At 39.7% G+C, this 25,906-nt stretch overlaps 1 protein-coding gene across 4 annotated transcripts in view; it reads left to right on the top strand.

Annotated features, from left to right (window-relative positions):
* Positions 1-25,906, top strand: part of prkar2aa (protein kinase, cAMP-dependent, regulatory, type II, alpha A) — a 48,424-nt gene that overhangs the window by 6,498 nt on the left and 16,020 nt on the right. For all 4 annotated transcript variants that reach the window (XM_039800416.1, XM_039800414.1, XM_039800415.1 and 1 more), the window contains exon 3: positions 21,207-21,242. In XM_039800416.1, the coding sequence (XP_039656350.1) occupies positions 21,207-21,242 (36 nt within the window). The remainder of the gene's footprint in view (positions 1-21,206; positions 21,243-25,906) is intronic.

Below are 25,906 nucleotides of genomic sequence, written 5' to 3'. Positions count from 1 at the left end.
ATTCACAGTGCGTGCGTATGTGTGTCACTCCGTGCAGTGTTGTGCAACAGGTGACCTGATTAACAGGCTGCAGTGTGTGTCCAGTGTGCTTTTAGCCTGCAGGCAAATCTAATGCAGCCTAGCATTTCTTCAGAGACCCAGGCTGGCTGACTGAAAGCGCTAAGTGGAAAAGCCCTCAGATGGTTTTTCTTTTTTTAATACAGTACCTGTCTGTCTCACTGACTTGTCTTTTTTCTTTTCTGGTCTTGTCATTCTTTATCCTTGTCCTATCTGATAGTCTGTTAACTGAACTTGCTCTCTGCCTTGCTCTGTGTCTTAATGTTTTTGCATCAATCATTTCTTTGAAAGCCAGTCTGTTGGTCTGTCTACCTTCTTGCCTACTTGCCTCATCTTTTTAAGTCTCTTTCTTTGACACTCCGAAGCCATATCTCTCTACATCTCTGTGCCTGTTTCTCCACATCCCTATTTGTCTTTTTCTGTCTTTTTCTGTATATATGTCTATATCTTCTATATCTAGTCTTTGTATCCTATATGTAACTATATCAGTTTAATGAAATAAGGACCATGTTTGAAAACATCAACAGTGATGGCGAGAGACATACTGTGTATTGTTGCAGCTGAGATAGCGGAGTTTAAGCAAAACAACTTGAAACCGTGCAACACATCAGTTTAGGAAATGTATTTGTCCATTCTTGGGCGGCAGTTCAAGTCACAAAGACACACTTTTAAATAATGTGCAAATGAAGCATTGAAAGTCTGTGTCATCCTGTAGCCGTCTTTATCTAATCTCCATGTAAGGCGACGTGTCTGTGCATCCACTAGGACATTTTTGTGGTTGAAAAAAGGACATAAACAGAGCAGCGTATTTATTTGTTTGGCATTAGGGTTTCCTATTAGAATGCCATAGTGGAAATCTGGTCTTCCTTTGCAAGAGTACAGAGAGACAAAACTGGAAGAAAGGAAAACAATAAAAGAACAAATCGAAATAGACAAAAAGTAACCCATCATAAGAAAAGACTGATGTGGCAGAGCAGGCTGTGGTACAATCTGGCTTGTTTGCATTTACTGATAGACATTATTTGAACTTTGCTACTTCTTCATTCAGCCCTCAAGCTATCTTTAGTGGCATTGCAGGAAAATGAGGAAATGGAGGGGGCTGGCAGGCCTTGAGCCAGGCTGTACATCCTCCTCCCCTGCTCCGGTTTGGAGTTCACATGCCCCCCTTGCTCCAACACACACCGATTCCCTAGGTTATTCAGTAAATGAAAATAACCTAAAACTTTTATGTAAATTTGTTAACCTCCTACTCCGAATCATCTAGATTAGAGAGGATGTGTTACTCTTCCTTTCTCGCTATGTTGTTATTATCGTGAGTTTACAACCAATTACAAATTGACCTCTCACCCAGATGGAAACAACATGGACATGGGCTAAAAGCCACGTGTCCTATTCATGGAGACACTCATAGCTCTTCTGTATTTCTTTAATTTATTTCCTTTTACAAATAAAACATTACCAAATGTGAGGAATTAGAGTGCACATTATTTAAGGAGAACCCTGTATTGTAGAAAGAAAAATATGCTCCCAATACAGCAGTCAGACGGAGATCTGCAGCTTTGAGATTCATGTGTTTGTAACAAGTTTAATGGGAGTTTTGCATCAAAGCTTATTGCAAGTTGATGATCTTTAAAGAGAAACACTCAATGGCCGTGGACCCAAACTGACCCCTGTTCTTCTCTGTACAGAGAGAGGGAGTAAAAAAAAAAAACAGGGCCGTTTCTGTGTGGGGGCTTAGGCAGATAGGAGGACGCATGAAGGGTCTTAGTGGAAAATTTATTTTTAAAGCGAGAGGTTGTAACAATGTTCTTAAAATCCAGTCTTTTAGAACAAGATATTAGCATATCAACTATACCAAGTTTAAACTTTGTATAAATTCAGACACAAGAGACTTTTTGCAATAAAAAAAAAAAGTTTTTGTATTCTGTTGCTAATTTGATTACTGCATTAATTGAAATATTTGAGATAATAGTTACAAAAATGCAACTTCAACAATAATATCAGCCATAAAACCATCCTTGGGAAGAAGAGAGAAGGGCATGGGATATAAACAAAGTTAGGGAGTGAAATGTAGAGAAAACAAAAGACAAAAAACCCAACACGGAATAAGACCTTAGGAGCATGAGCTGGGCTGAGAGTGGTCAAATTGAAGGATGAGGATGTGGGAATCAGTCCTCAGCGATAAATGTTGTGTGAATGGCTCTACATTCGGTTCAGAGGGCTGTAATCGGTATTCAGGAGGGAGTTTAGGGTCGTCAGTCCTTCATGAGAAGCAAACTGATGTTTTTTTTTTCCTTTACGCTATCCTGTTTTACAAATGGCATTTTCTGTAACACAAGTTAATTCAGTTGTGTTTGTGTCCACAGGCCACAACAATATTCTGGTATTAACACAATTAGGACAATGCTTTAGTCAAAGTTAATAATTCAGAAATCATTGTCTGAACTATGATTCTGTGTGTTGTAGGTTGGATTTTCTCACAAATGCAGCAATATAACACTATATATAATATATAATATTTCGCAATTAGGGGTGTCTCAATTTTAATGTGAAATAGTTTGAAATTAACTTTCGATTTTGAACTCAAATCAAAAGTGTGTGTGTGTGTGTGTGTGTGTGTGTGTGTGTGTTGTTGTTGTTTCAAAAAAGGATCTTGGAGCAGTGTTTTTGCATGAAAGGTAAGCCATAGTAGAGAATTGATGGCAACATAGGGTTTGAAACTGAATAATGGAGGAAAACTGAGATGTTGAAATGGTGGCCTCATTCATCAGAGCATTATTATGAAGTTTTATAAGAAAACGTACAGCTTACAAATAGGCCTATTTAGAATAAGATAATAGTTGGATCATTGCTGGCAATGTAAATATAGTCAGTGATTAGATTCAAACATTAATCAGCCATATAGTTTGCTTTAACAGGCCATAAGATCTTTTTAAATTAAACAATGGTTGGTTACTCAACATAGTGGCAAGAGTAGATAAACTTAACCACCCACAGTTCTTGTTTGTCAGCGTTTCCCAACCTACGAATGTGAGATAAGAGTGATTGCACGAGGTTTTAGCACTAGTGGATTACCTAGCATTCCTTTTTTTTTTTTTTTTTTTATTACTTTCTACCCTACTATTGCACAAGAAAAGCTTGTGAAAAGAGGTCACAGTGACACTTTCAATTTGTCCTCCATTGTGGGGTTTGTTGCATGGGTCTTAACCATGGTCAGAGTGACTGAACGACAAAGCACATGTCATTATTGTGTCCCTGTCTTTCTCTCTGTCACATTCAGCCTTCAGACACATTGAGCTCTCTACCCTTCCAGAGCATTGACCACCACCTATCTGTCTGTCGTTATCCATCAGCCATCACAATCTCATCCTGTTTCCTCTTAAGCTAATCTGTCGTTCTGTCTATCCCCCTGTCTCCCTCGCTCTGCATGTGTTATTCTCAATGTACAGGCCCAATCTCATTAGACAAGATGGCTTACTGAGAGGTTTGGGGTTATAAGGGTGGTTTAGCAGAACCATCTCTGGCACGGTATGAAAGAGAGAATAACCAAGTGGGAGAAGTGTAGGAAATGAAGGAAAACATGAATGAGAAGAGATTGAATTGCAGAGAAACTAGTGGGTTAGAGCCAACATTAAATACCAGCCAAATGTTTGACTTTGGCAGCTGGGTTTGTCTAACCTTTTCAGAGACCTTGGCAGGCAGGATCTTGATATTGGTTAGAGGTATTATAAAAAAACTATGTTTGTCTTGTAAACTATGAAAAGTGGCGGGTGATTCTTGAAATAATTGTTTAACCTGCCTTGAAACCCACCTGTTTACTTCGAAGAGTAAAAAGAGAGACATGCAGACAGACAGGTGAGAGACAGGCCTCAGGTGGATAGGTTGGTTGGATATTTGTCAAACCTGCAGGCACTGAGAATTAAACAGCCAGTCCCCCCAGCCAACTGAGGTTATCCATGTCTTCACAGCAAAACATGACCGTGCATTGGATTTCTGTGTGAAGAGAAATGTGATTGATCAACTCCAATTTAGCACTTTAGTTTAGAGTTTTCTAGAAACCAGACTGAATCGCATCTTTTCAGAGTATGGGTCAGCATCGAGAGATGGATTGCATGGTGATAATGGCCTGGTTTCGGTGTGGCATGTGATGATGATTTTAAAAAAACAAGTCAGATCCATCTACATATTTGCAGATGTTTTCCTCGGGAGTGTAGGGGGTCATTTTGAAATATATTACATTAAAAGAAGGTACAAAACTGTGTGTGAATCTGGGAATGCAGTGTTTCCTCTAGGATTTTTTTTTAGTATTGGGGGCAGATCTGCCCCCCAACCCCCCCCCCCAAGTCCTGCGTCCCGCTGCCAAATGTTTTACGCATTAAACGGAAGTGACACTTTGCTGCAACACAAACAAATATATTTATTCACCTCTATTCACACACAATGAGGCATATTTTCATTTCGGTTTGATTGAACTGTGTTTTTGAGGAACTGTAGGTCTACAAAATGAATTTTACAAGAAATTCTTCATAGGGAAACTAAAACCCAAAGTAGGCTATAGTGTGAAACCATTCGTAATGAAACTATTTGCCTCAGTGGCAAAGTTAGCAGCCTTGCTGTGTGCATTTGATTTTTCTTGGCTTTTGGAAAAATAACTCCAAGGCTCGGTTATAGGGGAATTCAGAAAGAGGTGGCCCATTAATGCTGAGTAGCATACCTGCTGCTAGATGGTCCCCCTGTGGCCTGTTCCTTAACACTAGAATGGCCAGGACGGTCATTTCGATTGTGTAATAACTTTACTAAATAAAAAATACAATCCTGCTGGTACCTGACTTTTCCTAAAAGTCTGTTTTCATTTAAAATAGTTTTTAGGCTATATACATTACGCAAAAGGCAAAGAAAGTACAATCACTTTTACCTATTTTGGCCATGACCGCTTGGATTTTCGCAGTTTTGTTTTTAATCTTTTGCCTGGTTGAAGATGCATCTTGGTTGCTTAGTAATAATTATATTCTATGTCAGAGAAACGTAACCAGCGGTCTCGAGTAACAAGTGTGGGCGTCACCGATGGGCCGAAGGCAAAGCCAGAGTCGGTAATGTAGGCTACGGCGTGGATGGACTCTGTTCTGAATCAGAAGAATAGCACCGGGCGCTCACTCTGTGAAAGGCGCGGTACACGTAGATGGCCGGTAGCTGTCTACTAGGGGTGGTACGGTTCATGAAAAAACACCCGAACCGCTCGGTTTGCTAGTCTCGGTTCGGAGCGTGTGTGTACCGCACGGTTCGTCAGTACACTGTTAATGTGCACTAACCTCTTACTGCCGTAGTGCCCACTTTCGACACCTATGTTAAAACAGTTACTGGACATGACGAGCGGGATGGGCGTGACAAACGCAACCCATGGCAGCTGATTGGACGATTGCGTCACATGGGTCTGGCTGGTCCCAAATTTCAAAGCCAGACTGTCATGGCGGCTCGTTCAGAATACGATCTCATATTGTACTAAAATAGTTTACCGCAACGTGTTTCTGAAAACATTTTAAGCGAGAAATAGGCCATGCAGTTGCTGAATCTGTCTTCATTTCAGATCGACAAAGGTCAGTTTAAAAGATTTTCGTCAGATTTTGAGAGACACCGAGCCGTCCGCTCAAGTGGAGTGGGGTGCCGCTGCAGGTCACGTCACGTCACCTGCAGAAATGTCAAGTGGGAGAGAGGCTGGCCAGAGCTGGAGGATGCGCCAGCGTCGTTTAGTCTGGTGTGTGGGAACATTTTGGATTTCACGTTACCTATGATGAAATAAAACAATATAGAACTGCCACTGTGTGCACGTTTTGTGCAACATGCATTCAGTATGCTAATTTTAGCTATATGCTTAAGTATATTCTGGAGTGATAAAGAAAAAGTAAGAACCGTACTGAACCGAAAACCGTGACCCTAAAACCGTGATACGAACCGAACCGTGGGTTTTGTGAACCGTACCACCCCTACTGTCTACGTGTTCATATAACTTTATACATGCTACAACTGACTGGAATAATTGCACACATCCTCTCCAAGGAGTACACCAGCTGTAAAATGTCCCGGAGGAAGTTCATGCAGCAACTGGCAGAGGAGCTGAGAGCGGAGTTTATGGAGGAAAAAAGGGCAGCGGCGCACGGTCTGAACAGCCTCTCTTTTTTTCCTTTCTCCCTTTTCTCCGAGTGGCACCCGTGCCCACTCGCGTTGTGAAACACGTGTCCACGCTATTCTCCGACTCTAACAATCACTGCCAATAGACGTCTTTTTGTACATTTCTGCTAGTGTGGCATGAGAAATCTAACCGTGGCGGACCGCCGCTTGCCAATCAACCTAGAGGAAACACTGGAATGTATGTGGCATAACATACTGTATGGTTCCCCATAGTGTTTTCCTCTGCTGATTAATATGTCAGAGTAGCCTCAGACCGTGCCGATAAATTAACCTTTCTTCACTCAACACAGTCACAGGTGAAAACCAAAGACCTTCCCAGGCTCCAGCTAGCACTAGTTTTAGAAAAGGGATAATGGTTGGTTTTCTGCCAAATTGGCTGATAGAGCAGACAGCTGAACAGACAAAGACCAGCATGTCGTTGGTGGTTGTATCACACTCTGCCTTTAGACATCATTCTGACTCATCAACTGAACAGTCGAGTGCACATGTGAAAATGGGGTAGATTTTTAAATTTTGCACATTGTAATTTCTTTGTTGTGTTTATATAACCCTACATGGTTTAGGTCATATGGAAGATCTTACTGTATTAAACCTAAATCTGTATGGATCTGGATCCACACCAAACGTTTTTGTACTATAATTTCTTGTTTGTCCTACAATAGGGCCTATTTATCCATCCAAATGTTATTGCGATTCAAGTCTGAGATATCTTGCTAATATATGTAGACAAACTTGAAACCTATATTGAAAACATAACCTCCTTGATGGGGGCAATGAGAGGTCCCACATCTTCTCAATTGAAAGCTATATAATGTGGACTTTGATTGGGCTAGACATAGCAGAATAAACAAGTCTTTTCCTCCAGTTAGCAGTTACTGATGGACCCCAGAACCTACCAGCTGTTTTTACTATTTGTTAGACAGTGAAGAGGCTAAATAAAATACCTTTTTAAAAAGATTAATACTGTGTAGATTGTGAGTTTAACATCAACACTGTCCTAAACTGGCACAGATATGGTCACCATAGAAACCACTGGCCTTGAAACTTCTCCCATTCATTGCTGGAAGTGACGGTGATGGGCAGCGGCCTTGCTTAATAATGATTCAGATAAAGAAAGTCGGGAGGTCACTAGTGGTTCATAGGCCTCCACTCTTTAACAGGTATTTTTATAAGTATATTTGCATAGCCTTGTTATGACAGACTTTCATATAGCTGTCTTTGTATTGCAGTTCTGATAATGTGTGTTTGTGTAACTCTTATTTATCTTCTTGAAGGGCAGCTGCACTGTTTACTGTCTGTCAGTGAGGAATAAAGTTGTCATTGAGAGGGAGAGAGGGAGAGAAAGAGAGGAAGAGCACAAGTTGTCACATTTTTTGTGATTGCTGTTTAGGTTGTAAGTTTGTAGTTGTATATTGTATGAACTGCCTTTTTTCCTCTACTAGCCTGCGTTACTTGAAACCTAAATTAACATGAACTAGACATATTTTGAACTGTTCACTAGACTCAAATACCTGTTCAGTGTTGTTTTGTCTCTATGGCTGCAGTAATAGTCAGATTTGAAATAAGCATGCAAGTGTACATTCTTAGTTTCCACGGCACAGCAAGCAATATCCACAAGATCCAAATGAAATAGTATTGCATTTAATGGCCTTACTCTAAACATAGGCTTGAGAATGTGGAGGTTTGGAGTTCTTTTGTGACTGTAAATGGTCACGTAATGGGAGACCAAATAGGCCTTGTTTACGTTACACCCCAGTGATTTGATGAGAGCATGTTGCACACTCCTGCCCGCAGGCTGGCCCCTAATGTTTTTCTGCAGTTTGATGTTTTACCACCACACGGGACTTTTGGAAGTCCAGATATTGTTCCGTGCTTGTGTGTTAATGCCATTCTGTTTTTCAGTCCATACCACACGTTTGTAATCCTTTTTTTTACCCTGGGAACCAAAATAAATATGTATATTGATAATCCTGGGGATATGAAAACATATTGCTGTGCTTGTCATATGGAGACTTGGCACTTAAGACCAGATGTTGGGGCCTGAGTCATTGCCACACACAGGATTTGCCACATCCCAGGCTACTGGGATAATAGTGGTCCATGTAATGTCTCCAGGGTCTCATCTCTTAAACTGTGTCAGGACCCCAAAATAATTACAGCTCCATTTTTGTGGGTTCTCCTTATGGCAATAAGATGCAATATGTTTTAAATAAAACAAGCTCCTGGGGTTGGAAACTATACATTATTTGTTATGTCTGAGAATGTAAATGTTGCAGAAAACCTGCAGCAGTTGAGATCATAAACTAGGTGCCAGATAAGGTCAGGATTCCTTTAACCTACATTCTGCAACATCCCATTCAACAGGTGACCATCAGGTAACATTCTTTCAATTTTTAAATTTAAAAAAAAAAACAGATACAAATTAAAAAAAAAAAAAAATTAATTGGAGAAAGAAACTGTTTACTGCTCCCTCCTGAGAAAAGAGGTCTAGGAAAAGTAACCCATAAACAATCTACAGTTTCAGTTAGAATCTACATTTACGTTGGTGTCTCCCATCATTTTTCTCCTCATTTACACAAGTCATAATTACACACACATTTGTAAATTATTTTATGCCATTTTATTTATTTTCACATATTATTTATTTTGTAAGAAATAGTTTTTTAGGCCTGGCTTAAAATTCTAAACTATATATCAAGCAAACAAATGAATGAATTCACAGAAAAAACTGGATCCACAAATGCCCATTCGAAAGTTGTAACTGTTCTTTCACAAATGCTTTTCATTTATTTATAAATTAATTTAAAGGTCCAATGTGTGGGAATTTCTCCCGTCTAGCGTTGCGATCATATATCGCAATCAACTGCTACGGTAGCCTTCTATGCTTCAAAAAGCTGGTCTCTTGCTCTTTTCAATATCCTTTTTTCTTTTTCCTGTTCCTGAAATTTGGATTTTGAATACGTGTGGTCCTCCATGTTTCCTTGCTCAAACTTGCTGGGGCCGGGAAGCTACGATACCCATTAGCAGCACCTGTGAGTTTATCATGTGACAGCGAAAACGCGAAAGGCGGAGCAGTATGTCCTATATGTCCCTTACCGGCTAACGTATTTCAAGATGGCGCATGTCTACCCCAGTTCATTCAATGCAAATGTAAATTTTCAAGCCAAAAGGAATACTTGGAATTGATGGTGGTGGTAAATATTCATGAAAAAGGAAAAGTTTGTGAATGGGCAACACAGATTTTGATAATTAACAACTAAACACGTTACACACTGGACCTTTAATGCATTGTTAATCTGTTTTTTATTTGTGTATTTGCAGATCTGTTTTATATTTGCATTTTACACATTTGTTTTGTGGAAGGTGTTTTATATTTACAGATACACATTTACACACAGATTGTTGATCTGTTGTCATAGCTATTTTTTTGTTTGTTCGGCCATGGTAACCGTGCGTGGTAACGCTAGCGGAGTGTGTTTCATTACCTCATTTGGCAATAGATAATGACTTAATAGACATTGATTTAAATGAAAATCTTCAAGATTACTTACTTTAGGTATTCCAAGTTCATTTTGGAGAGTATTACTTTGATGTGGTAATTGACAATTAAGCATGTGAATGACTGATGTTGATGCCAGACTCTGTTGGTGACATATTGATCATAGACAGTAATAAATATAGGAAAGGGGATTAGGCTTAGTCACGCTTAAAGGGGTTAAGCGGCATCAGCAAACATGGGGATGCTGGGAAAGGGTTAAAACCAAAGCAGCTATAAGGACTGGGCTGCTTCCTTTTAAGGGCTTAAGTCTTCTGGAGAGCGCAATAGAAGGGGAGAGGGAGTGGAAAGAGAGGGTGAGATACTGGGAAAGGGAGAGAGTCAGATATGGGGAAGGGTGACAGGGTAAGAGAGAGAGCAATAGACAATTTTTGTGGGAGGGAAAAGGATAGTTAGATAACGAGAAAGGTAAAGGGTGAAAAGGGAATTGCATTTTTGGAAATGAACACAATGGTGCAGAGCGTGTAGTAAAGGAGTAACTACTTTCTTGGCACGGATGAAGAGAAAGAATGAGACGGGCTCAACCAGAGAACAGAAAGATGCACAATGGTTGCAACAAACAAGAGTGCAAACATAAGAATAGGAGGAACAGGGGCAAATGAAGAGGAAAAGACAGGGAGCAGCTGCAAGAGCAAACAAAGTGAAGGCTTAAGAGGAAAATGTGTTTTTGTGTAAGAAAAGCGTTGTTTGACAGGGAAAGGCAGCATGATGGAAAAGCCAAAACAGAGGGTGAAATTGACAAAAAGTTTTTCATTACAAAGGCAAGCTATTATTTGAGTAATCTAATGGACCCCAGCTGCACTGTCACAGAGGGAACCCCAGGTGTGCATCTTTGTGGGTGTTTTTTTGATTTGGGTATGTGAAGTGCAGATGTCCCCAGTGTTAGTGACATCTTCTAACCTCATATCTCTGTTTGTTTACTTCTTCTGTGTAATAAATTCAACATTCAAACAAGTTCCCTCAACCATGAATCACAGAGCTGAGAAACTGTAGGTACAGCTATCTTGCTAATTTAACGTGTGTGTGTGTGTGTGTGTGTGTGTGTGTGTGTGTGTGTGTTGTGTGTGTGTGTGTGTGTGTGTGTGTGTGTGTGTGTGTGTGTGTGTGTGTGTGTGTGTGTGTGTGTGTGTGTGTGTGTGTGTGTGTGTGTGCGTGCGTGCAAGGGAGTGAGAGATCTCCATTCCTATTAATTTAAGTGCTCATACAAAAGCAGAAGTGTAAGTCATAATCTAATAAATAATTTTTTTCTGTTACTTGACACTACCAGTTCATCCTGTTAGCTGTCTCTATGGAAGACATACTGTATTTTATGGTCAAAGGTGTAGAAGCGGTTTCTTATATCTGCACTTGTCAGCGCAGCCCTGATTTCTGATTATGGGGGTCTTCTTATGTAGTCCTCCAGCTAACAATACAACCCAGCAGCTGATGCAAAGCCGATCACTTTACAACATTTGAGATGAAGTTGTCAACCAACTCCTCATTATAACCACAGTAGGCTAGTGGAGTATGGCCACTGATTTCCTGAAAACGATTTGATTCCCATTCAAATGTTCCGATTTTATTCAATTTCTGATCCAATATCAAATTGGGATATTTCAGTTACAAAACAAATTTAGCTTGACTATAAAATAGATTCTACAATTGTACAATGTTCTCTCTAACCTGTTGCATTATTAAAAGCAAAGCAGTTGCATTAATGTACTTTTTTATTTAACATGAACACACTACAGCAGCCAACACAATAAAGTGTAACTCTAAAGACTCTCCAGTCATTGAGTATTGAGTGATATTTCATTCAGATATATTGAGGTGAGAGGTCAAGGGATGTTATGAATCAATATCGGATCATTCAAATGAAGATTGATTTAAATCCAAAAATCTTTTTTTTTTTTTTTTTTTTTTTAAAGGAGCTCCATTGAACTTATCACCTTGCTCTCAGCTGTCTCAAAGGTAGTTGCAATAATGTTGCCTGCTTGTTTTATGATTAGAAATGGTATGAATAATGTCAGAAGCTCTCTTTAACCTTTTTTCTACTGCCAACCACTTTACCATGTATGCGTTTCTTAACTCAAATGATACGTTGTGTATTTTCCCAGCTGACTCTCATATGAGACAAATAGCCGCTGGCTTTATTGATAACAGACATCGACTCCCTGAGAATAGAATGCAAGAGAATTCCATCGCAAAACATGATCCTATTGGTGTTCTCCAAAATACAGTTATAATATTCAGTATATGGAGCGTGTGCCCAATCCATTTGGTAAGGCCCCAATTTGCTAGAGGCAATAATTGACATGTTTGACACTCATAATTTGACTCTGGTATGACGCACAACAGCCAGCAGACATGATACGTCAGCAGACGTGCTACCTGCTTTGCACTGCATATTTTACTTTGAATGACACAAAAGAGTTCACCAGGCTTATTATCTACTGTCTGATCCGTCATGGTGATTTTCTATGCCATATGATGCATTTATTGTAAGCTTCAACAATAGAAACATTTTTATTTACGGACATTGGATGATATTTACATATCATCGTACATACAAACCGCTATATGTGGGCGCCCACTCTACCAGGTGAGCTAGCCAGGGGCCCCAACAGTGTCCTTTTAAAGAAAGCAAATAGATTGGTGTGTGTGTTTTTGAATCCGGTTGTGTGTATATTTGTGTGCCTCTGCTTTTTATTATGCGTCTCCGTACATACACTGCAAGTTCGCGGCCTGCATGAGCAATTGTGTGCAAATTTACATAACTTATGTAGTGCCGGCATTATGTGATTAGATTTACACATTAGCTTGATATTGTAGTGAAAGCTGTAGAGCCTGGAGTTATTGCTGCTTAGGTCAGCACTTCAGTATGCATTGACATATAGAGAACCAGACTATATATCCTCTCTGGGGAGGAGAACATGCAGGGGCAGGGTTTATGTTTGTTCCTCGCTGCATGGCTCTTGGGGAGAGATGAAGCACACTTGACAGATGAAAGATTTATTGATAACAGATCATGATGATAAACATTGGCTCCAAGTTGGGAGAAAGTGAGGAATTGATCATAGTGCTGGTAATTATTAATTATATTTTATGTGTATGTTATTATGTTTATTTTTCAGCCACTGTTTAATGGCAGTACAGGAAACACTGCCACACAATCCTCTCTTCTGTATGAACAAGTTGCAATTGTCCATTTTGAAGGCATTATCCTGGAGGGATTTCTATGTATATGTGGGTGTGCAGTAGGAGACTGGAGCTGATAATGTGCTCTATTGAGTCTGGTATCAAACTCGTCAATTATTTTGTGTCTGTGTGTGTGTCCGTTTGAGGTTGCACATGTATATATGCGTGTGAGTGTGTGCCAGCATAGGCTGACAGTGACGTTTGAGGCTGCTAGCTCTGGAGGAGAGGCAACATTTGGGGGAAGCTCCCTGCTCCACTTCTGACCCTGCTGTGTGAGTGTGTGTGTGAGAGAGAGAGAGAGAGAGAGAGAGAGAGAGAGAGAGAGAGAGAGAGAGAGAGAGAGAGAGAGAGAGAACAGAAAAGTGGGGGGAAATTGGAAGATCCTGTAGGGGAGGGAAAGGGGAATAAGTGGAGAAAGGTAAAGTGATAAGTGTCTTAATGTTAATTTTATTTAGTCATTTTGCTACAAATGACATGCAAAAATACTTATGTTAAGAGAACAAGGGAATATCTGTAAATGGCACACTTCATCTCAACAGCAGCCGAAAACTCCCAAAGTATTAATTCATTTAAATAATATTAAATGGAGACAATCAAAGTTTTCTTTTTATAAATGACTAAAATGGTGAAGAATTCTGTTGAATATGTTGTCAACCTGTTGAATAATCATTTCATTATTTAACACACATAATACACATAAATGGGAACTTGTCAGCTTTAAGCTTCCGGGTTTACTTCCCGTGATATGTGGCCCACTGAATATGTGCAGTAATATTTCTCCCACTGGCCCCGCCCGCGAGGTCCCGCTCGGCCTATCGCAAGTGGCCACTGAAAAAAATTGTCTGAAAGGCTGAGCACTGTTCCAGGGGGGCTGTCCAACCCCTGTCATTATTTTATTCTGCCAAATGCATTCTGTCCAATAGATTAAAGGCTCCAAGTGGCAGTTCACCATCTGCCAAAGTGGACAGACTTTTCCTTTTTAAAAGCCAAATATTTTCCTGCGTTTTACTGTTTCTATTCCAAGAAGTAGAGTGGTAAGAAGGAAACCAGGAGGTGTGAGCAGCAACAGGTGGGCGGACAAACAACAGCCCTGTCTCCTATTTGCCTTTAACTCACCCACTTTAAAGCCAGCCGTTGCTTCCGCAGTTTACGTTACGATTCTTTTAATCCTTACTAAATTTGTTGCCAGATCTGTCTTTTTATCATGTGTTTTTCGTCGTCTGTTCCTCTCCGTCTCATCATCTTATCAGTCTAACCACTCAGTAGCCATTTTGTTGAAGCAAAATATTGAAATTTGAAGTGTCAGAGGCATAGTGGTGAGATTCATGCTTTTCCCTCCCCCTCAGCTAACTGGCTGAGGGGAGACTATTGACGGGCTGAGCAGACAGACGCTCACACACTGAGAATGGCTTTAAGAGAAATCAATGGAAAACACCAGTCAAGGATGGATGAATTGCTCCCTTTTTTCCTTATTCACTTATTGACTCAGGGGCTTTATCTTTCTCTATTTCTGTCTCTTTCTCTCTGCCTCAGTGATTTTTCTCTCTCGTCGTTTGTTTGTTTCTTTTTATTGTATTGTTATTACATGCTATAGGGTTTACCCGACTATTCCTGTATACATAACAGATCTCTAGCTAGTTTTCCTTTTGCCAATCTTTCTCATTTTTTTCCATATCCACAGGCATATACAGTTAGCCTGGATGCCAGCCGAACTTAGCCCCGCCCACAAAATTCGAGGTCAGGAAGTTAGAATCTGAGTATGACCATGTCATTTTTCGCATCACAATAGATCCGACTCTGGTCTGTCTTTTTGTTTCTCCCCCTCTGTTTCTCCCTCTGTCCTTCTGTCTCTCTTTTTCTCTCCCCCTCTATCTCTCTTCTTTCCATCTGTTAATGCTGTTATGGCAGTGAGTGGGTGTGTAGAAAGAGAACGTGAAGGGGGATGATCTGCCACTTGTTACAAGCTGGGTAGTGGAGAAGGGGCTGGATGGCGGCCGAGAAGGGGGAGGAGGGAGGGTGAAGGGGATATCGTTGAAACACTGGGACTGAACACAATTACATAATTTGTTTAGGTAGAGTTTCAGAGCAACAACCTGTTAAATAACCTGAACCTTAAGTCTAAACAGGTAAGTTTGGAACCAAAGCAAGAATAGCCCCTCAACTACTGTATACTTCAACTGTAATGTAGGGAACATAACAATATAAAGACTATTAAAGAAGAGCAAAACAACAAACACTATCAATATAAAAATGTACTGAGCAAAATATTGACTAGAACAAAGTATAGCACATGGCAGTAGTGATTACAGCTTTTCACACACCACACAAGAAAATCAGTGGTGCTTTTAATTCTGTGCGTGTATGCATTTTTGTTGGTCTTTGTGGCTCTCTGCTACGGTACCTGCAGTGATCTGACCCTGTTCATGAGTTTGACTGGGATCATAACAAATCATTTTAAGCAGTTGGAATGTGTCCTCCTGGTAGGATGTTTTGTTGCAGACAATCACGTTTTGGAGGGGGATTGTGTCGAAGGAAACAAAAAAAGGAGAGGAATTAGAGGGTAATAACATCCGGTCGCTGAAATGATCATTTACAGAAATCATGAGGAGAGAAAGAGAGAGAATTTGCACAATGCAGAAGAAGCATGAAATATGTTAAAATGAATAGCTTATGGTCAGGAGAAGAGGTAGATGAAATATTCACAGACTGATTGTGGAACAAACTGTTTTAATTGGTCCATGTGAAAGTTTGCATACTGTAAATAGTTTCGCAGTGGAAGAGGAAGGGAGGTTTGAGTTTGATTCAGAGTCATGGGGAATAGTCACAAGGGAATAGATAACTGATGACTAATGACTGGAAGGTTCAGTGATGTTAAAGGATGTTGCTGTATATGTTTTAGGACACATGATTAATTCATTTTCCCATGGACAAATAGTTGTATCCATATTTATCTGATTGTTTTTTTGTCAAACACAAAGCATATAGTGTGGGGTTAAAACTAGCATGCCACTTTTGTATTTTATTCAGTCCATACTTTTATTTCTCTTTTCACATGTGTTGGCGACGGTGAGGTCAAAGGTCAGGGTCCGGTCCAGAGCTATAATCTGGTAGCGAAGGCTCTGGCTGAATCTCATTTGCCTTGCCATGAAAACATGTAAATATAATGTCATTTAAATTTATTAGTCTGGTAATTAATATTTGTGCCATCGCCCAGCTTGGCTGGGCTGGCATGGACATAGAGCCCAATATGACACATGGGAGGAAAGCTATATAAAAATAGCTGATTTGATTGCTATTTGGGAAGAAGTCTCAATTCAGTCTTCATTCAAAGATATAAATTTATTTTTTGGTCATTAGAAATAAAAGTAGAGGTGTTTCTGTAACTTTTGCACTAGTCACTGCTTTGATATTACTGTTCATTTATATTACATTCTCTATTGGTTACATCCTTACACAAGTAAACAATAAGTGTGGAACAGCAGTGAACATGAGGCTAGTCTCTGTTAACTACTGCTATTTGGATGTTGACTTTAATCTTTGTCATAAACTGGTAAAGCCATTGAAATAAACAAAATGTATCAGGCAGTACACCAGAGGCTGCTATGTATCTGTCCTCTTGTTACAATCTCCAAATAACCAACTCCAAAAGACCGATCTATGTCTTGAGCTTATGAGATAAAGTATAAACCACACTCTGATGCAAAAGAGAAGAGTGAGGAAGAGGAGTCAATAAGCTTTAGGAGCAATATGGGGGAGGAAAGTCTGTTCCTTTGAGACAGCTGAGGGGGCGAGGAACACAATAAATGACAGAGAGGACCCGAGAATAGTGTTGTACTCAGGGGAATGTATTACTACTACTTTTACTGTATTCCTTTTTGTAAATGGACACATGAATGGAAAGAAGAATCTGTGATGCCCTATATGCACGAGAAGAATCACGCTGATGGAATATAAACGTGTTATGTGTATGTAATGTTATTCAAGTCAACTATGTATTTTACTGCCTTAGCAATAAACAGACCATAATATTTTGACACTAAAAGCCATAGTGCGTAGTTTCTGCCGCCCCCATGAGGAATTCTAAGTAATAACAAAACTGTCGGTGCGTCCACATGATACAAGCCTTCCGTGACTGCGCACCGGGAGGTGGGACAAGGAGAACACAGAGGATTAAAAAAAAACATGACGGACTCTTCAGAAGAGGTACTTATCTTCACTTGAGTTTTTGCGCTCGAAAGTCACTGGGCGCCACAATCTTCTGAGCATAGCCATACTGAGAAATACAGAGAGAGTTGTGTGGAGCTGATAGTCTTAATTAGCTTTGTGGCAACTCATTTGGCAATGGCTTGAATGTAACGGACGTTCATTAATATCAAAAAGTTACGCACTAAAGCTTTAACAACAGTCACATTGGGATTGTAATAGCCAGAGGGATTTCTTCCTGTTCTGCCACAGTGTGGGAGAAAAGACTCGTAGGTCAAAGAATTGACTCAACCACTTCCACACTACTGAAGTCGCTCCCCTTCTTTGAACTAACTGGTCCTCCACCTTGGAGCCGGTAGCCATTTCACTTCCAGCCAGGTTTGTTGTTACTGTGCATAACGGTATGTTATTACGTCACAAGTCAGAATATCACGATTATCATGACATTCATTTTTTTGTATGATATTAGAAATTATACCGGTAATATCGCAAACAATATTATGTAGTGGCACACCCCTATATGTATACATTCTGTATCTGTAAAATAGTATGGCTTGCATTGAGTTGTAATCCTTAAAGCTACATTGTGTAAGAATTTCTCCCATCTAGCGGTGAAATTGTATACGACAACCAACTGAATATTACTTTCTAGCCCTTCCTCCTACGGTGGCCGAAGCCGAAATTAGCGCTCTCCATCGTTTACACGCAGCTGTTCTAGCCACTCCAACATTAACTTTGGTCTTGTTGCTTTGCCTGTTGTGTTGTCGTTTTAATTATCTTTTTAACTTCCCTGGCAAGTAATCTCCCCCTGGCATTCGTCACTGTGCCAATAGGTGTAAGACGGCGAACTGCGGAGGTCTGTCCCTCGTTGGCTAATGTATTTTAAAGATGGAGGCGCTGCATGGCTGCCATAATTCGAGCGAGTCGCTCGTCTGTATTCTGAATGATTCTAAATGGCAGATTCTATGCTTAGGAGAATACTTTGATTAGTTGGTGGAAGTAATTACACATGAATGAGTACATATTTGTGAAAGAACAAAGGTTTTTTTTCTAAGAATCAACTCAAAAAATTACACAATGTAAGTTTAACATACTGTATCCTCCTGATCCAGCACCTAATCAATGCCTATTGGGCATCTGATTCCACAATCTAACGATACACAAATATGACCATTAAATACAAAAACATGTTGACAAACAACTGGTGGTGTTTAAACATAAATTTAGAATAATTTAAATAGAAATAGAATAATTTGAACTGTTCTTGTAAGATGTTTGTGTTTGTCCCAAATATTGTTTTTTGTATTATTCTTCAATTGTAATTAATTGTGCACTTCCTGCACCCAGTGCTGAGAGAATTAGAATGGTTCCTCTTCCTGTTTCCACTAACTTTCATTAAAATTACGCATCCAGTTTTCTGAGAAGCCGAGAGATTATATGCCTCTGCTTTGTGTAGAGTCGGTCTAACAGGGTGCCATTTAAGAGCTTATTTAATAGAGCCATGGTTTCGCTTTGTTTGGATTGGTAAATGGTCTGAATGTACTGTGGCCTGCAAGGAAATCATTACAGTACATTTCAGGTTATAACTCCTTTTGCAGTTACCATGTTGTAGATTCTGACCCTGTGTTTCAACAAGGCTAATATGTGGGTAGGCAGAATGAGAGTTCAGGTAAAGCAGATGCCAAATGAGTCTGAATGTGTGGTATGTACGTAAGAGTTAACACTTGTATACAAATGGAGTTGAAATGCCGAAATCACTCTTAATGCATTTTTTCTGTGTATAATTCTTCACAACCACATACTTGTTTTTAGGAAATCCCTTTTAAAAGAGCAATAGAAGTTTCCCTTGCAGATGCCGCAAATGTCTGTGTAGCCCTAGCAGAGACATCCTGTTGCTTGATCTGTGTTGAGTGATACTAAGAGTGATCTCCACGGAGAGTAGAGCGTTAAACTGTCATCTCCCCCGGTGACTAGGGGAAAGTGGTGTGTATGTGTGAGTTTACCCTAGGCTCCCATCTTCACAGTCTAGAGCTAATGGGCTCGGAGGTGTGTGTGTGTGTGTGTGTGTGGTTAGCTATGTCCATGCTAGATAGTGACAGCCCAGCGTTAAAAAGCAAGTGTTTAGGACCCTGACCTTAGTCTCTTTGTGCGTAAATTAACACCCTGTACACACATTCACCAGGTCAGGATGCTTCTATAGACACTCAAATACTGCCCAAGGCCATACACACAAAATTCAGACATACACAGTGGTGACTGTGACAGTAAGACAGACACACAAATACATTTCATTTCTCCCTCATACTAACAGTTGTGGCTCTCTCTTGACTTACCACTTTATTGTCACATATTACACATATTCATATCCAGCAGTGTCCTTCCAGGCTGCTGCTACTCTGATGAATACAGTCTCATGTTAAGTGCACAGCACTGAAATCATGACCAGAAATTAAACTTGATTACAGCTGGTGTTAAGACATTTCCTGGAATCATCCTGTTTTTCTTGTTTGGTTTGATGTTGTTACAAACATTGGTTAAATCTGGGCTCTGTATCATCATCTGGCAAAATTAATGAGTGTTTTATATTTTGTATTACAGAATGAGAATAAACCATTAAAATAAAATGCTGATAGGTGAAATGGTTGCTGATATAGACGTAAAGCTGTTGTGTTCTATTAATTTTAATTGAGATTAAAACATTTATAGTGCATGCTTTTATAAACCTACCACCCTCAGTATTTTACTAGCAAACTACCCTTGTTAACTGGCTAAGATGGGCAAGACTTGCCTCACCCAATTTCCTCCAAGTCCCTGCCAAAGAGGCAGGTGTCTTAGCCCTAGGTTCAGTTGCGCCAAGCCTGAAAAAAACCAAAGAGTCTGCTGCTATGTGGACCCAATACCAGATAAGGGATTAGCCTAGATAAGCAGCAGAAAATGGATGGCTGGAACTAGACTTTTATACAGCATATGACTAACTACCCACTAACCTATAGAATAAAGAAAAAAAAGATATATATATATAATGTAATCTTTTTTTTTTTTTTTTACCTTTTTAAAACTTTGTTGGTAACTGGTGTTGTATAATTGCGATATCACACTCAAGGGTTTAATTTAACGTCATATTATTGGCACTTTAGTGATGCTTAGCTGCAAGGTCTGAAAGAGCAGCAGCAAAATTATAATACAGAGATCTACAGGGGGGTCAGAGGAAACATCAGATGTGCCATCCTGGTGGCTCAGGAACGTTAACAGTGTCCCAACAGCATCTGTGTATCCAGCTTGAGGCTGGCTACACTGGCACAGACAAGTCTGCTTGTCAAGTCAAAACATAAACAAACCTCTCAGATTACATGACACTGGCATCACAATTAAAGATAGGGCACCTCAATATTTGGGGAATGAAATGTGTTGCTGGTTCAGACAGACTTGATAATTGATAATATGTAATGGGAGCTGTTAGAACATGGTGTAATGAAGCCACAGTGTAACAGATTTGATAATAACATAACTGCCATAACCTTTTCATCCTTTCTCTCTTCTAATACATGATTCCTCATAAATATTTTACTTCTAAACACGTAGGTATGAGGGCTCTTATTAAGTTATTTGTTAATCCACTAATATCTGTCTGGCTTCAGGCTATTGTGTGATTATTGCTGCTTAGTTTGTTAGAGGTAATGTGTGTGTGTGTGTGTGTTTTTCCTAGTTACGCTCTGTCTCTGGTTTTTTTCCACATCTGTATCTTTATGCTTGTCCTACTTTCTATCTCTTCACCTCTTGTTGCCTTTATCTGTGCGACTGTATGTATATTTCTCTTTTCGATGCTGGCTGTCACTCTCACTCAATGTCTGTCTTTTGTCCCTTTTTCCTTTTCTAAATCTTCTTTTGCTTCAGTTATTGTTATGAACACAGTCTGTTCAGAGCAGATAATGGTGATGAGGATTTCAAAGCAATCACAAAATCGTATTAAATGTCATTATGTAAAAACAATGTTAATTTCACCTCTCTCTTTTCTCTCCTTCCACAGCTCCACCACCCAGCAGATTCAACAGGAGAGTGTCAGGTAAGGGGGGTGTGTGTGTGTGTGTGTGTGTGTGTGTGTGTGTGTGTGTGTGTGTGTGTGTGTGTGTGTGTGTGTGTGTGTGTGTGTGTGTGTGTGTGTGTGTGTGTGTGGTGTTGTGTGTGTGTGGTGTGTGTGTGTGTGTTGTGTGTGGTGTGTGTGTGTGTGTGTGTGTGTGTGTGTGTGTGTATCAGCATGTCTGTGTATATGCATATGTTTAACGTCATGTCCCTTAAGTGTAATTCACACTAGGGACAACATTGCACACCTCACTGCCAATGTGTCTCAGTGTCTGCGTTATTGTTTGTCATGCATGTTGAGGCCAACTGGTAGACTTACTAATTTGTGTGTCTGTCGTTGATGTTTTGGTAATAAGTGTATTTGCGTATGTCATGATTTTAAAACACAGTATTAAGAAGCACCACTGCAGTGTGTTTTGGGTTTTGCGTGAATCTGTTCTCTCTCTCTCTCTCTCTCTCTCTCTCTCTCTCTCTCTCTCTCTCTCTCTCTCTCTCTCTCTCTCTCTCTCTCTCTCTCTCTCTCTCTCTCTCTCTCTCTCTCTCTCTCTCTCTCTCTCTCGTTTTCTCACGCTTCGTCGTACCCGTCTAGTGTTTACACATGAGTAATTGAATGTCGTCAACCGTCACAGAGCACTGCACATTGATTAGGTTCTGGGTGTGTCCGCTGATGTTTATCTTTACTGCTGTCCGCCTGCCACTGTTAACCCTGCAGTCTACTGTATACCACCGTCTCATAAAGCTTCGTTGTCGAGTATGGGGTGTTAATTTGTATAAGTTGTCAACTTTGTTGTACTGTTTTGTACTGTGTGTGTGTATATATAACATCCCGTTGTATAGAGTACCTTCCTTTTCTGATGTGGTTAACAAAGTGGTTCGACGTTGCTTTGTTGGCAAAAATGTTGTGTACTACAAGTAGACCTTCTTTGTAGTGGTAATGTTGTAAGACATTCTGAAGAGAAATTGTGTTAATACAACAACAAAGATGTAGCGTAAATATGATGCTCATTGTGTTTTCCACAGATGTCACTACAAAGGTCCTTTTTCAGTTTGTATTGTACGTAGTTTTCTTTTGCAGGTGTTTTGTGTTGTGGTGTTTTTTCAGGGGGAAAAGAAAAACCAACCCTTTTATCATGACATTTTTAACAGAAGAGAGAAAAATGTGCCATGCTTTCCTGGACACATGTAGTTTTTTATTTTTTTTGTTCCGTCGATAATTGTTCAAATGCGTAGGACAAGAATTCCCAATGACACACTTAGCAGAAACAGACAGGCCCTAGTATATTATAATGCAGTCCAAGACAACAAGTTCTGTAAATCTGTATATCATCTTTGAGAAACTAATTTGTGTTGCTCGTTCAACAAGTGTGTAGTGGTACTGTATTGGATTACATCATTCTCTAAGGTGTTTCTAAACGTTTTACTCGTCCATATTTGTAAATAAGGTGGTCAAATATTCTAAACAACTTTCTACTGAATAATGCAACACCGTCACTAACTATAAAGTATTGAATCAACGATTTAAAGCTGTATTCTCAACAAAAACTGAACTTTTAAAGAGCATTTTTACACCAGGTTGAGAAGCAATGTTTCATTGCCCTCTCTGAAAGTCCTCAGACCACAGCCAGCATCACTCTGGGTGGGGTTAAGTACTTTGTTTCACCTGTAACTACACCCAACAGTGATGTCACAGGGTCCTGGAGTACACCTGTACATCACTGCAGCAAGGTGAGAGGTTACACCTCTGCTGGTCAAAGGGGTTGTTGAGTTTCTCTTTAAAGTGAGGTAGTCGTTAATGCAGGGCTACTTATTGTATTGAATTACAATGATTAGGCGTTTGTGTTTTTCTGGTCACTGAGTGTGCAGTAGAGTGCAACAAGAGAACAATTTGCACATCAGTGTTGCCCATTGTATCAGACCCAACCTTCAGTGACTTTTAAAATCAACACACACATTAAATATGTTTTGGTCTTCAAAGAACTTTGTTTCATTATTTCAGAAAATACATTTTCTATTGAGAAAAAAAACCCATCAGTTAATTAGCTTGTTTCCCATATGAACTAGAGATGTCATCATAGAAAGATTGTCTTTAGTGTTGCGTACATTCAGTATAAAAGTTTAGTTCTTTATTTTCCAGTGATCACATACTGTATATATTCAGTAATATGCCTTTACTTTGTCATTCAGGGTAGAGAAATGTGTATCCACAAAATAACTTTACTCCTGGCACATGTTTGCTCCTCTCTAAAAGCATTAAAAGAAATGTAGAAAAGCAGTAACTGAATTTGTAGATGAGAAAGGTTAAGGGAAAGTGGTTAGAAACATAAGGCCACAATCATATCTACAATTTATTTGCTTTGGCCTGAAAGCAGGTTGAAAATGATAACTTGATTACATATTTGCATTAGATTTAATCACACTGACCTGTTACAAGGGATCTTGTAAACAAAACACACAAGTAGTGTGTTTATTGGCCGGTGTTTTTGTATCCTGTCATCCTGCCAGGGATAGACAGAGGTTTTGGCAGCGTGGGTGAAACGAAACCAATCTGATTCTAGCAACTTAAGCTTTATGGACCTGTCTTTTTTTTGGGCTTTTTTCATTTTATTAGATAGTGCCTATAGAGATGAAAGGGGGAGAGAGAGGAGGGGTAACATGCAGCAAAGGGCCGCAGGTCTGATTCAAACCCGGGCGCTGCCAAGGACTCTGCCTGTATCATCATATTTTCAGTGACATGCAGGAAGAACACACAAAGCCGATGATTTCAATACTAACGCCTGTGTCTTCATGCTCATGAAACCCTTGTGTTTTGGGGTTGTCTTGTCGTTGGTACAGAATATGTTCACGCTTAATTAGCTGCGTCACAGGCTCACATTTTAACTGCTTTTAGCTGGGTCCATTGTATCTACCAGTCCAAACAAGCTGAACTAAAGGAGGTAACACATTCGCACTCCAGAGGTCACACTGCTTCAAACATGACTGGTATGAATGCTGAGAGATAAGACGTTACACTCAGGATTGCACACGCACTCCTGCAGACATCATGTGTTTTGTGAAAATGTCACGTGAGAAGTGGAGTGTGTCTCTACAGAGCAGATTAGGGCTGGGCAATATATAGATATATCTATTGTGATATGAGACTAGATATCATCTTAGATTTTGGATATCGTGATATGACAGAAGTGTTGTCTTTTACTGGTTTTAAAGGCGGAATTACAGTAAAGTGTAAATGTACTTTTCTCAACTTACCAGACTGTTCTAGCTGTTCTATTATTTGCCTTTTCCCCACGTAGACATTATGTCCACATTACTGATGATTATTTATAAAAAATCTAATATTTTGTGAAAGCACCAATTGTCAACCCTAGAATATCGCCGCAATATCGATATCGAGGTATTTGGTCAAGAATATCGTGATATCTGATTTTCTCCCTATCGCCCAGCCCTAACACAGATACATAGTGACAATTTGAAAATGACCTTGTCAGGGTTTGTCATCCAGTGTGGGAAAACATGTCGCTGTGCGTGTGGCATTTCCTCACTTCAGGGCTCCTCTGTGTCCTGCATTAATGATGTCCCCTTGTCCTGCAGGCCATCGCCTCATTTTGTGTAGTACAATATCTTACTCCCTGCTTGTGTGTGTTCTTGTGTAACATCTTACCTTTCTCGTGTGTGTGTGTGTGTGTGTGTGTGTGTGTGTGTGTGTGTGTGTGTGTGTGTGTGTGTGTGTGTGTGTGTGTGTGTGTGTGTGTGTGTGTGTGTGTGTGTGTGTGTGTGTGTGTGTGTGTGTGTGTGTGTGTGTGTGTCTCAAAACGAGGTGGATACAGTTAGGGATGCACCGATCAAATATTTATATGGGATATCAGGCTGATACTGACTCAAATAGGCCCATCTAATTCAATTCCATATACATTATATACTAGAATTTTATATAATTAATATACCAATTTGTTGCTACATTTAGAATAATAATTTAGTAATTCCTGTTCATTTTGAAGATTTTTTTTTTTTTAACCAAGTTACCGTTGCACAATTTATTATTTAAATAACAATTCAGTTAATGTATATCTATGTATTTATTATATTTTGTTTTACAAAGTTAGGAAAGCAATATTTAAGTCAAATCGGATGTTGCCTTACACATAAATGATCCCAATCACTTCCACACAGTGGAACGTACAGCTTATTAATGAAACACTCAGTGAACGGTACTCTGTATCGGCCGATGCCCATAGCCCAGGTATCGGGACTGAAAAAGTCAGATCGGTGCATCCCTAGATGCAGTGTCTGTGTAGGCATCTTTTTGGTTTTCTCTGCTCATCTACTTGTGTGTTTTTGAACATTAAAACATTCTTTTGTCCAGATTGGGTCAAGATATATGATTTATCTGTGACATTTAAATGCATCTTCACACTTTCAAGTTGTTTTGTCCCCTGATGGATATCTGTTGTGTGGAACCTGCAGACTAGGGTTGGGTATTGTTTGAGTTTTTTCCAATACCGGTGCTAAATCGATACTTTTAAAACAGTGCTGGTTGCCTAAACTGTGCCTGAACTGATACTTTTTAATAAAGTAAAAAAAAAGAAGGGGACTAAACAGTCGGCGACATTAAAGAACTGCTTGTTTATTGCGAAGGCCATATGGTCAAAA

Source organism: Perca fluviatilis, chromosome 5 (genome assembly GCF_010015445.1).
Source record: "Perca fluviatilis chromosome 5, GENO_Pfluv_1.0, whole genome shotgun sequence".
Lineage (NCBI taxonomy): Eukaryota > Metazoa > Chordata > Actinopteri > Perciformes > Percidae > Perca > Perca fluviatilis.
Note: the sequence above shows the minus strand (reverse complement) of the source record. Positions and strands in the feature narration are given on the sequence as shown.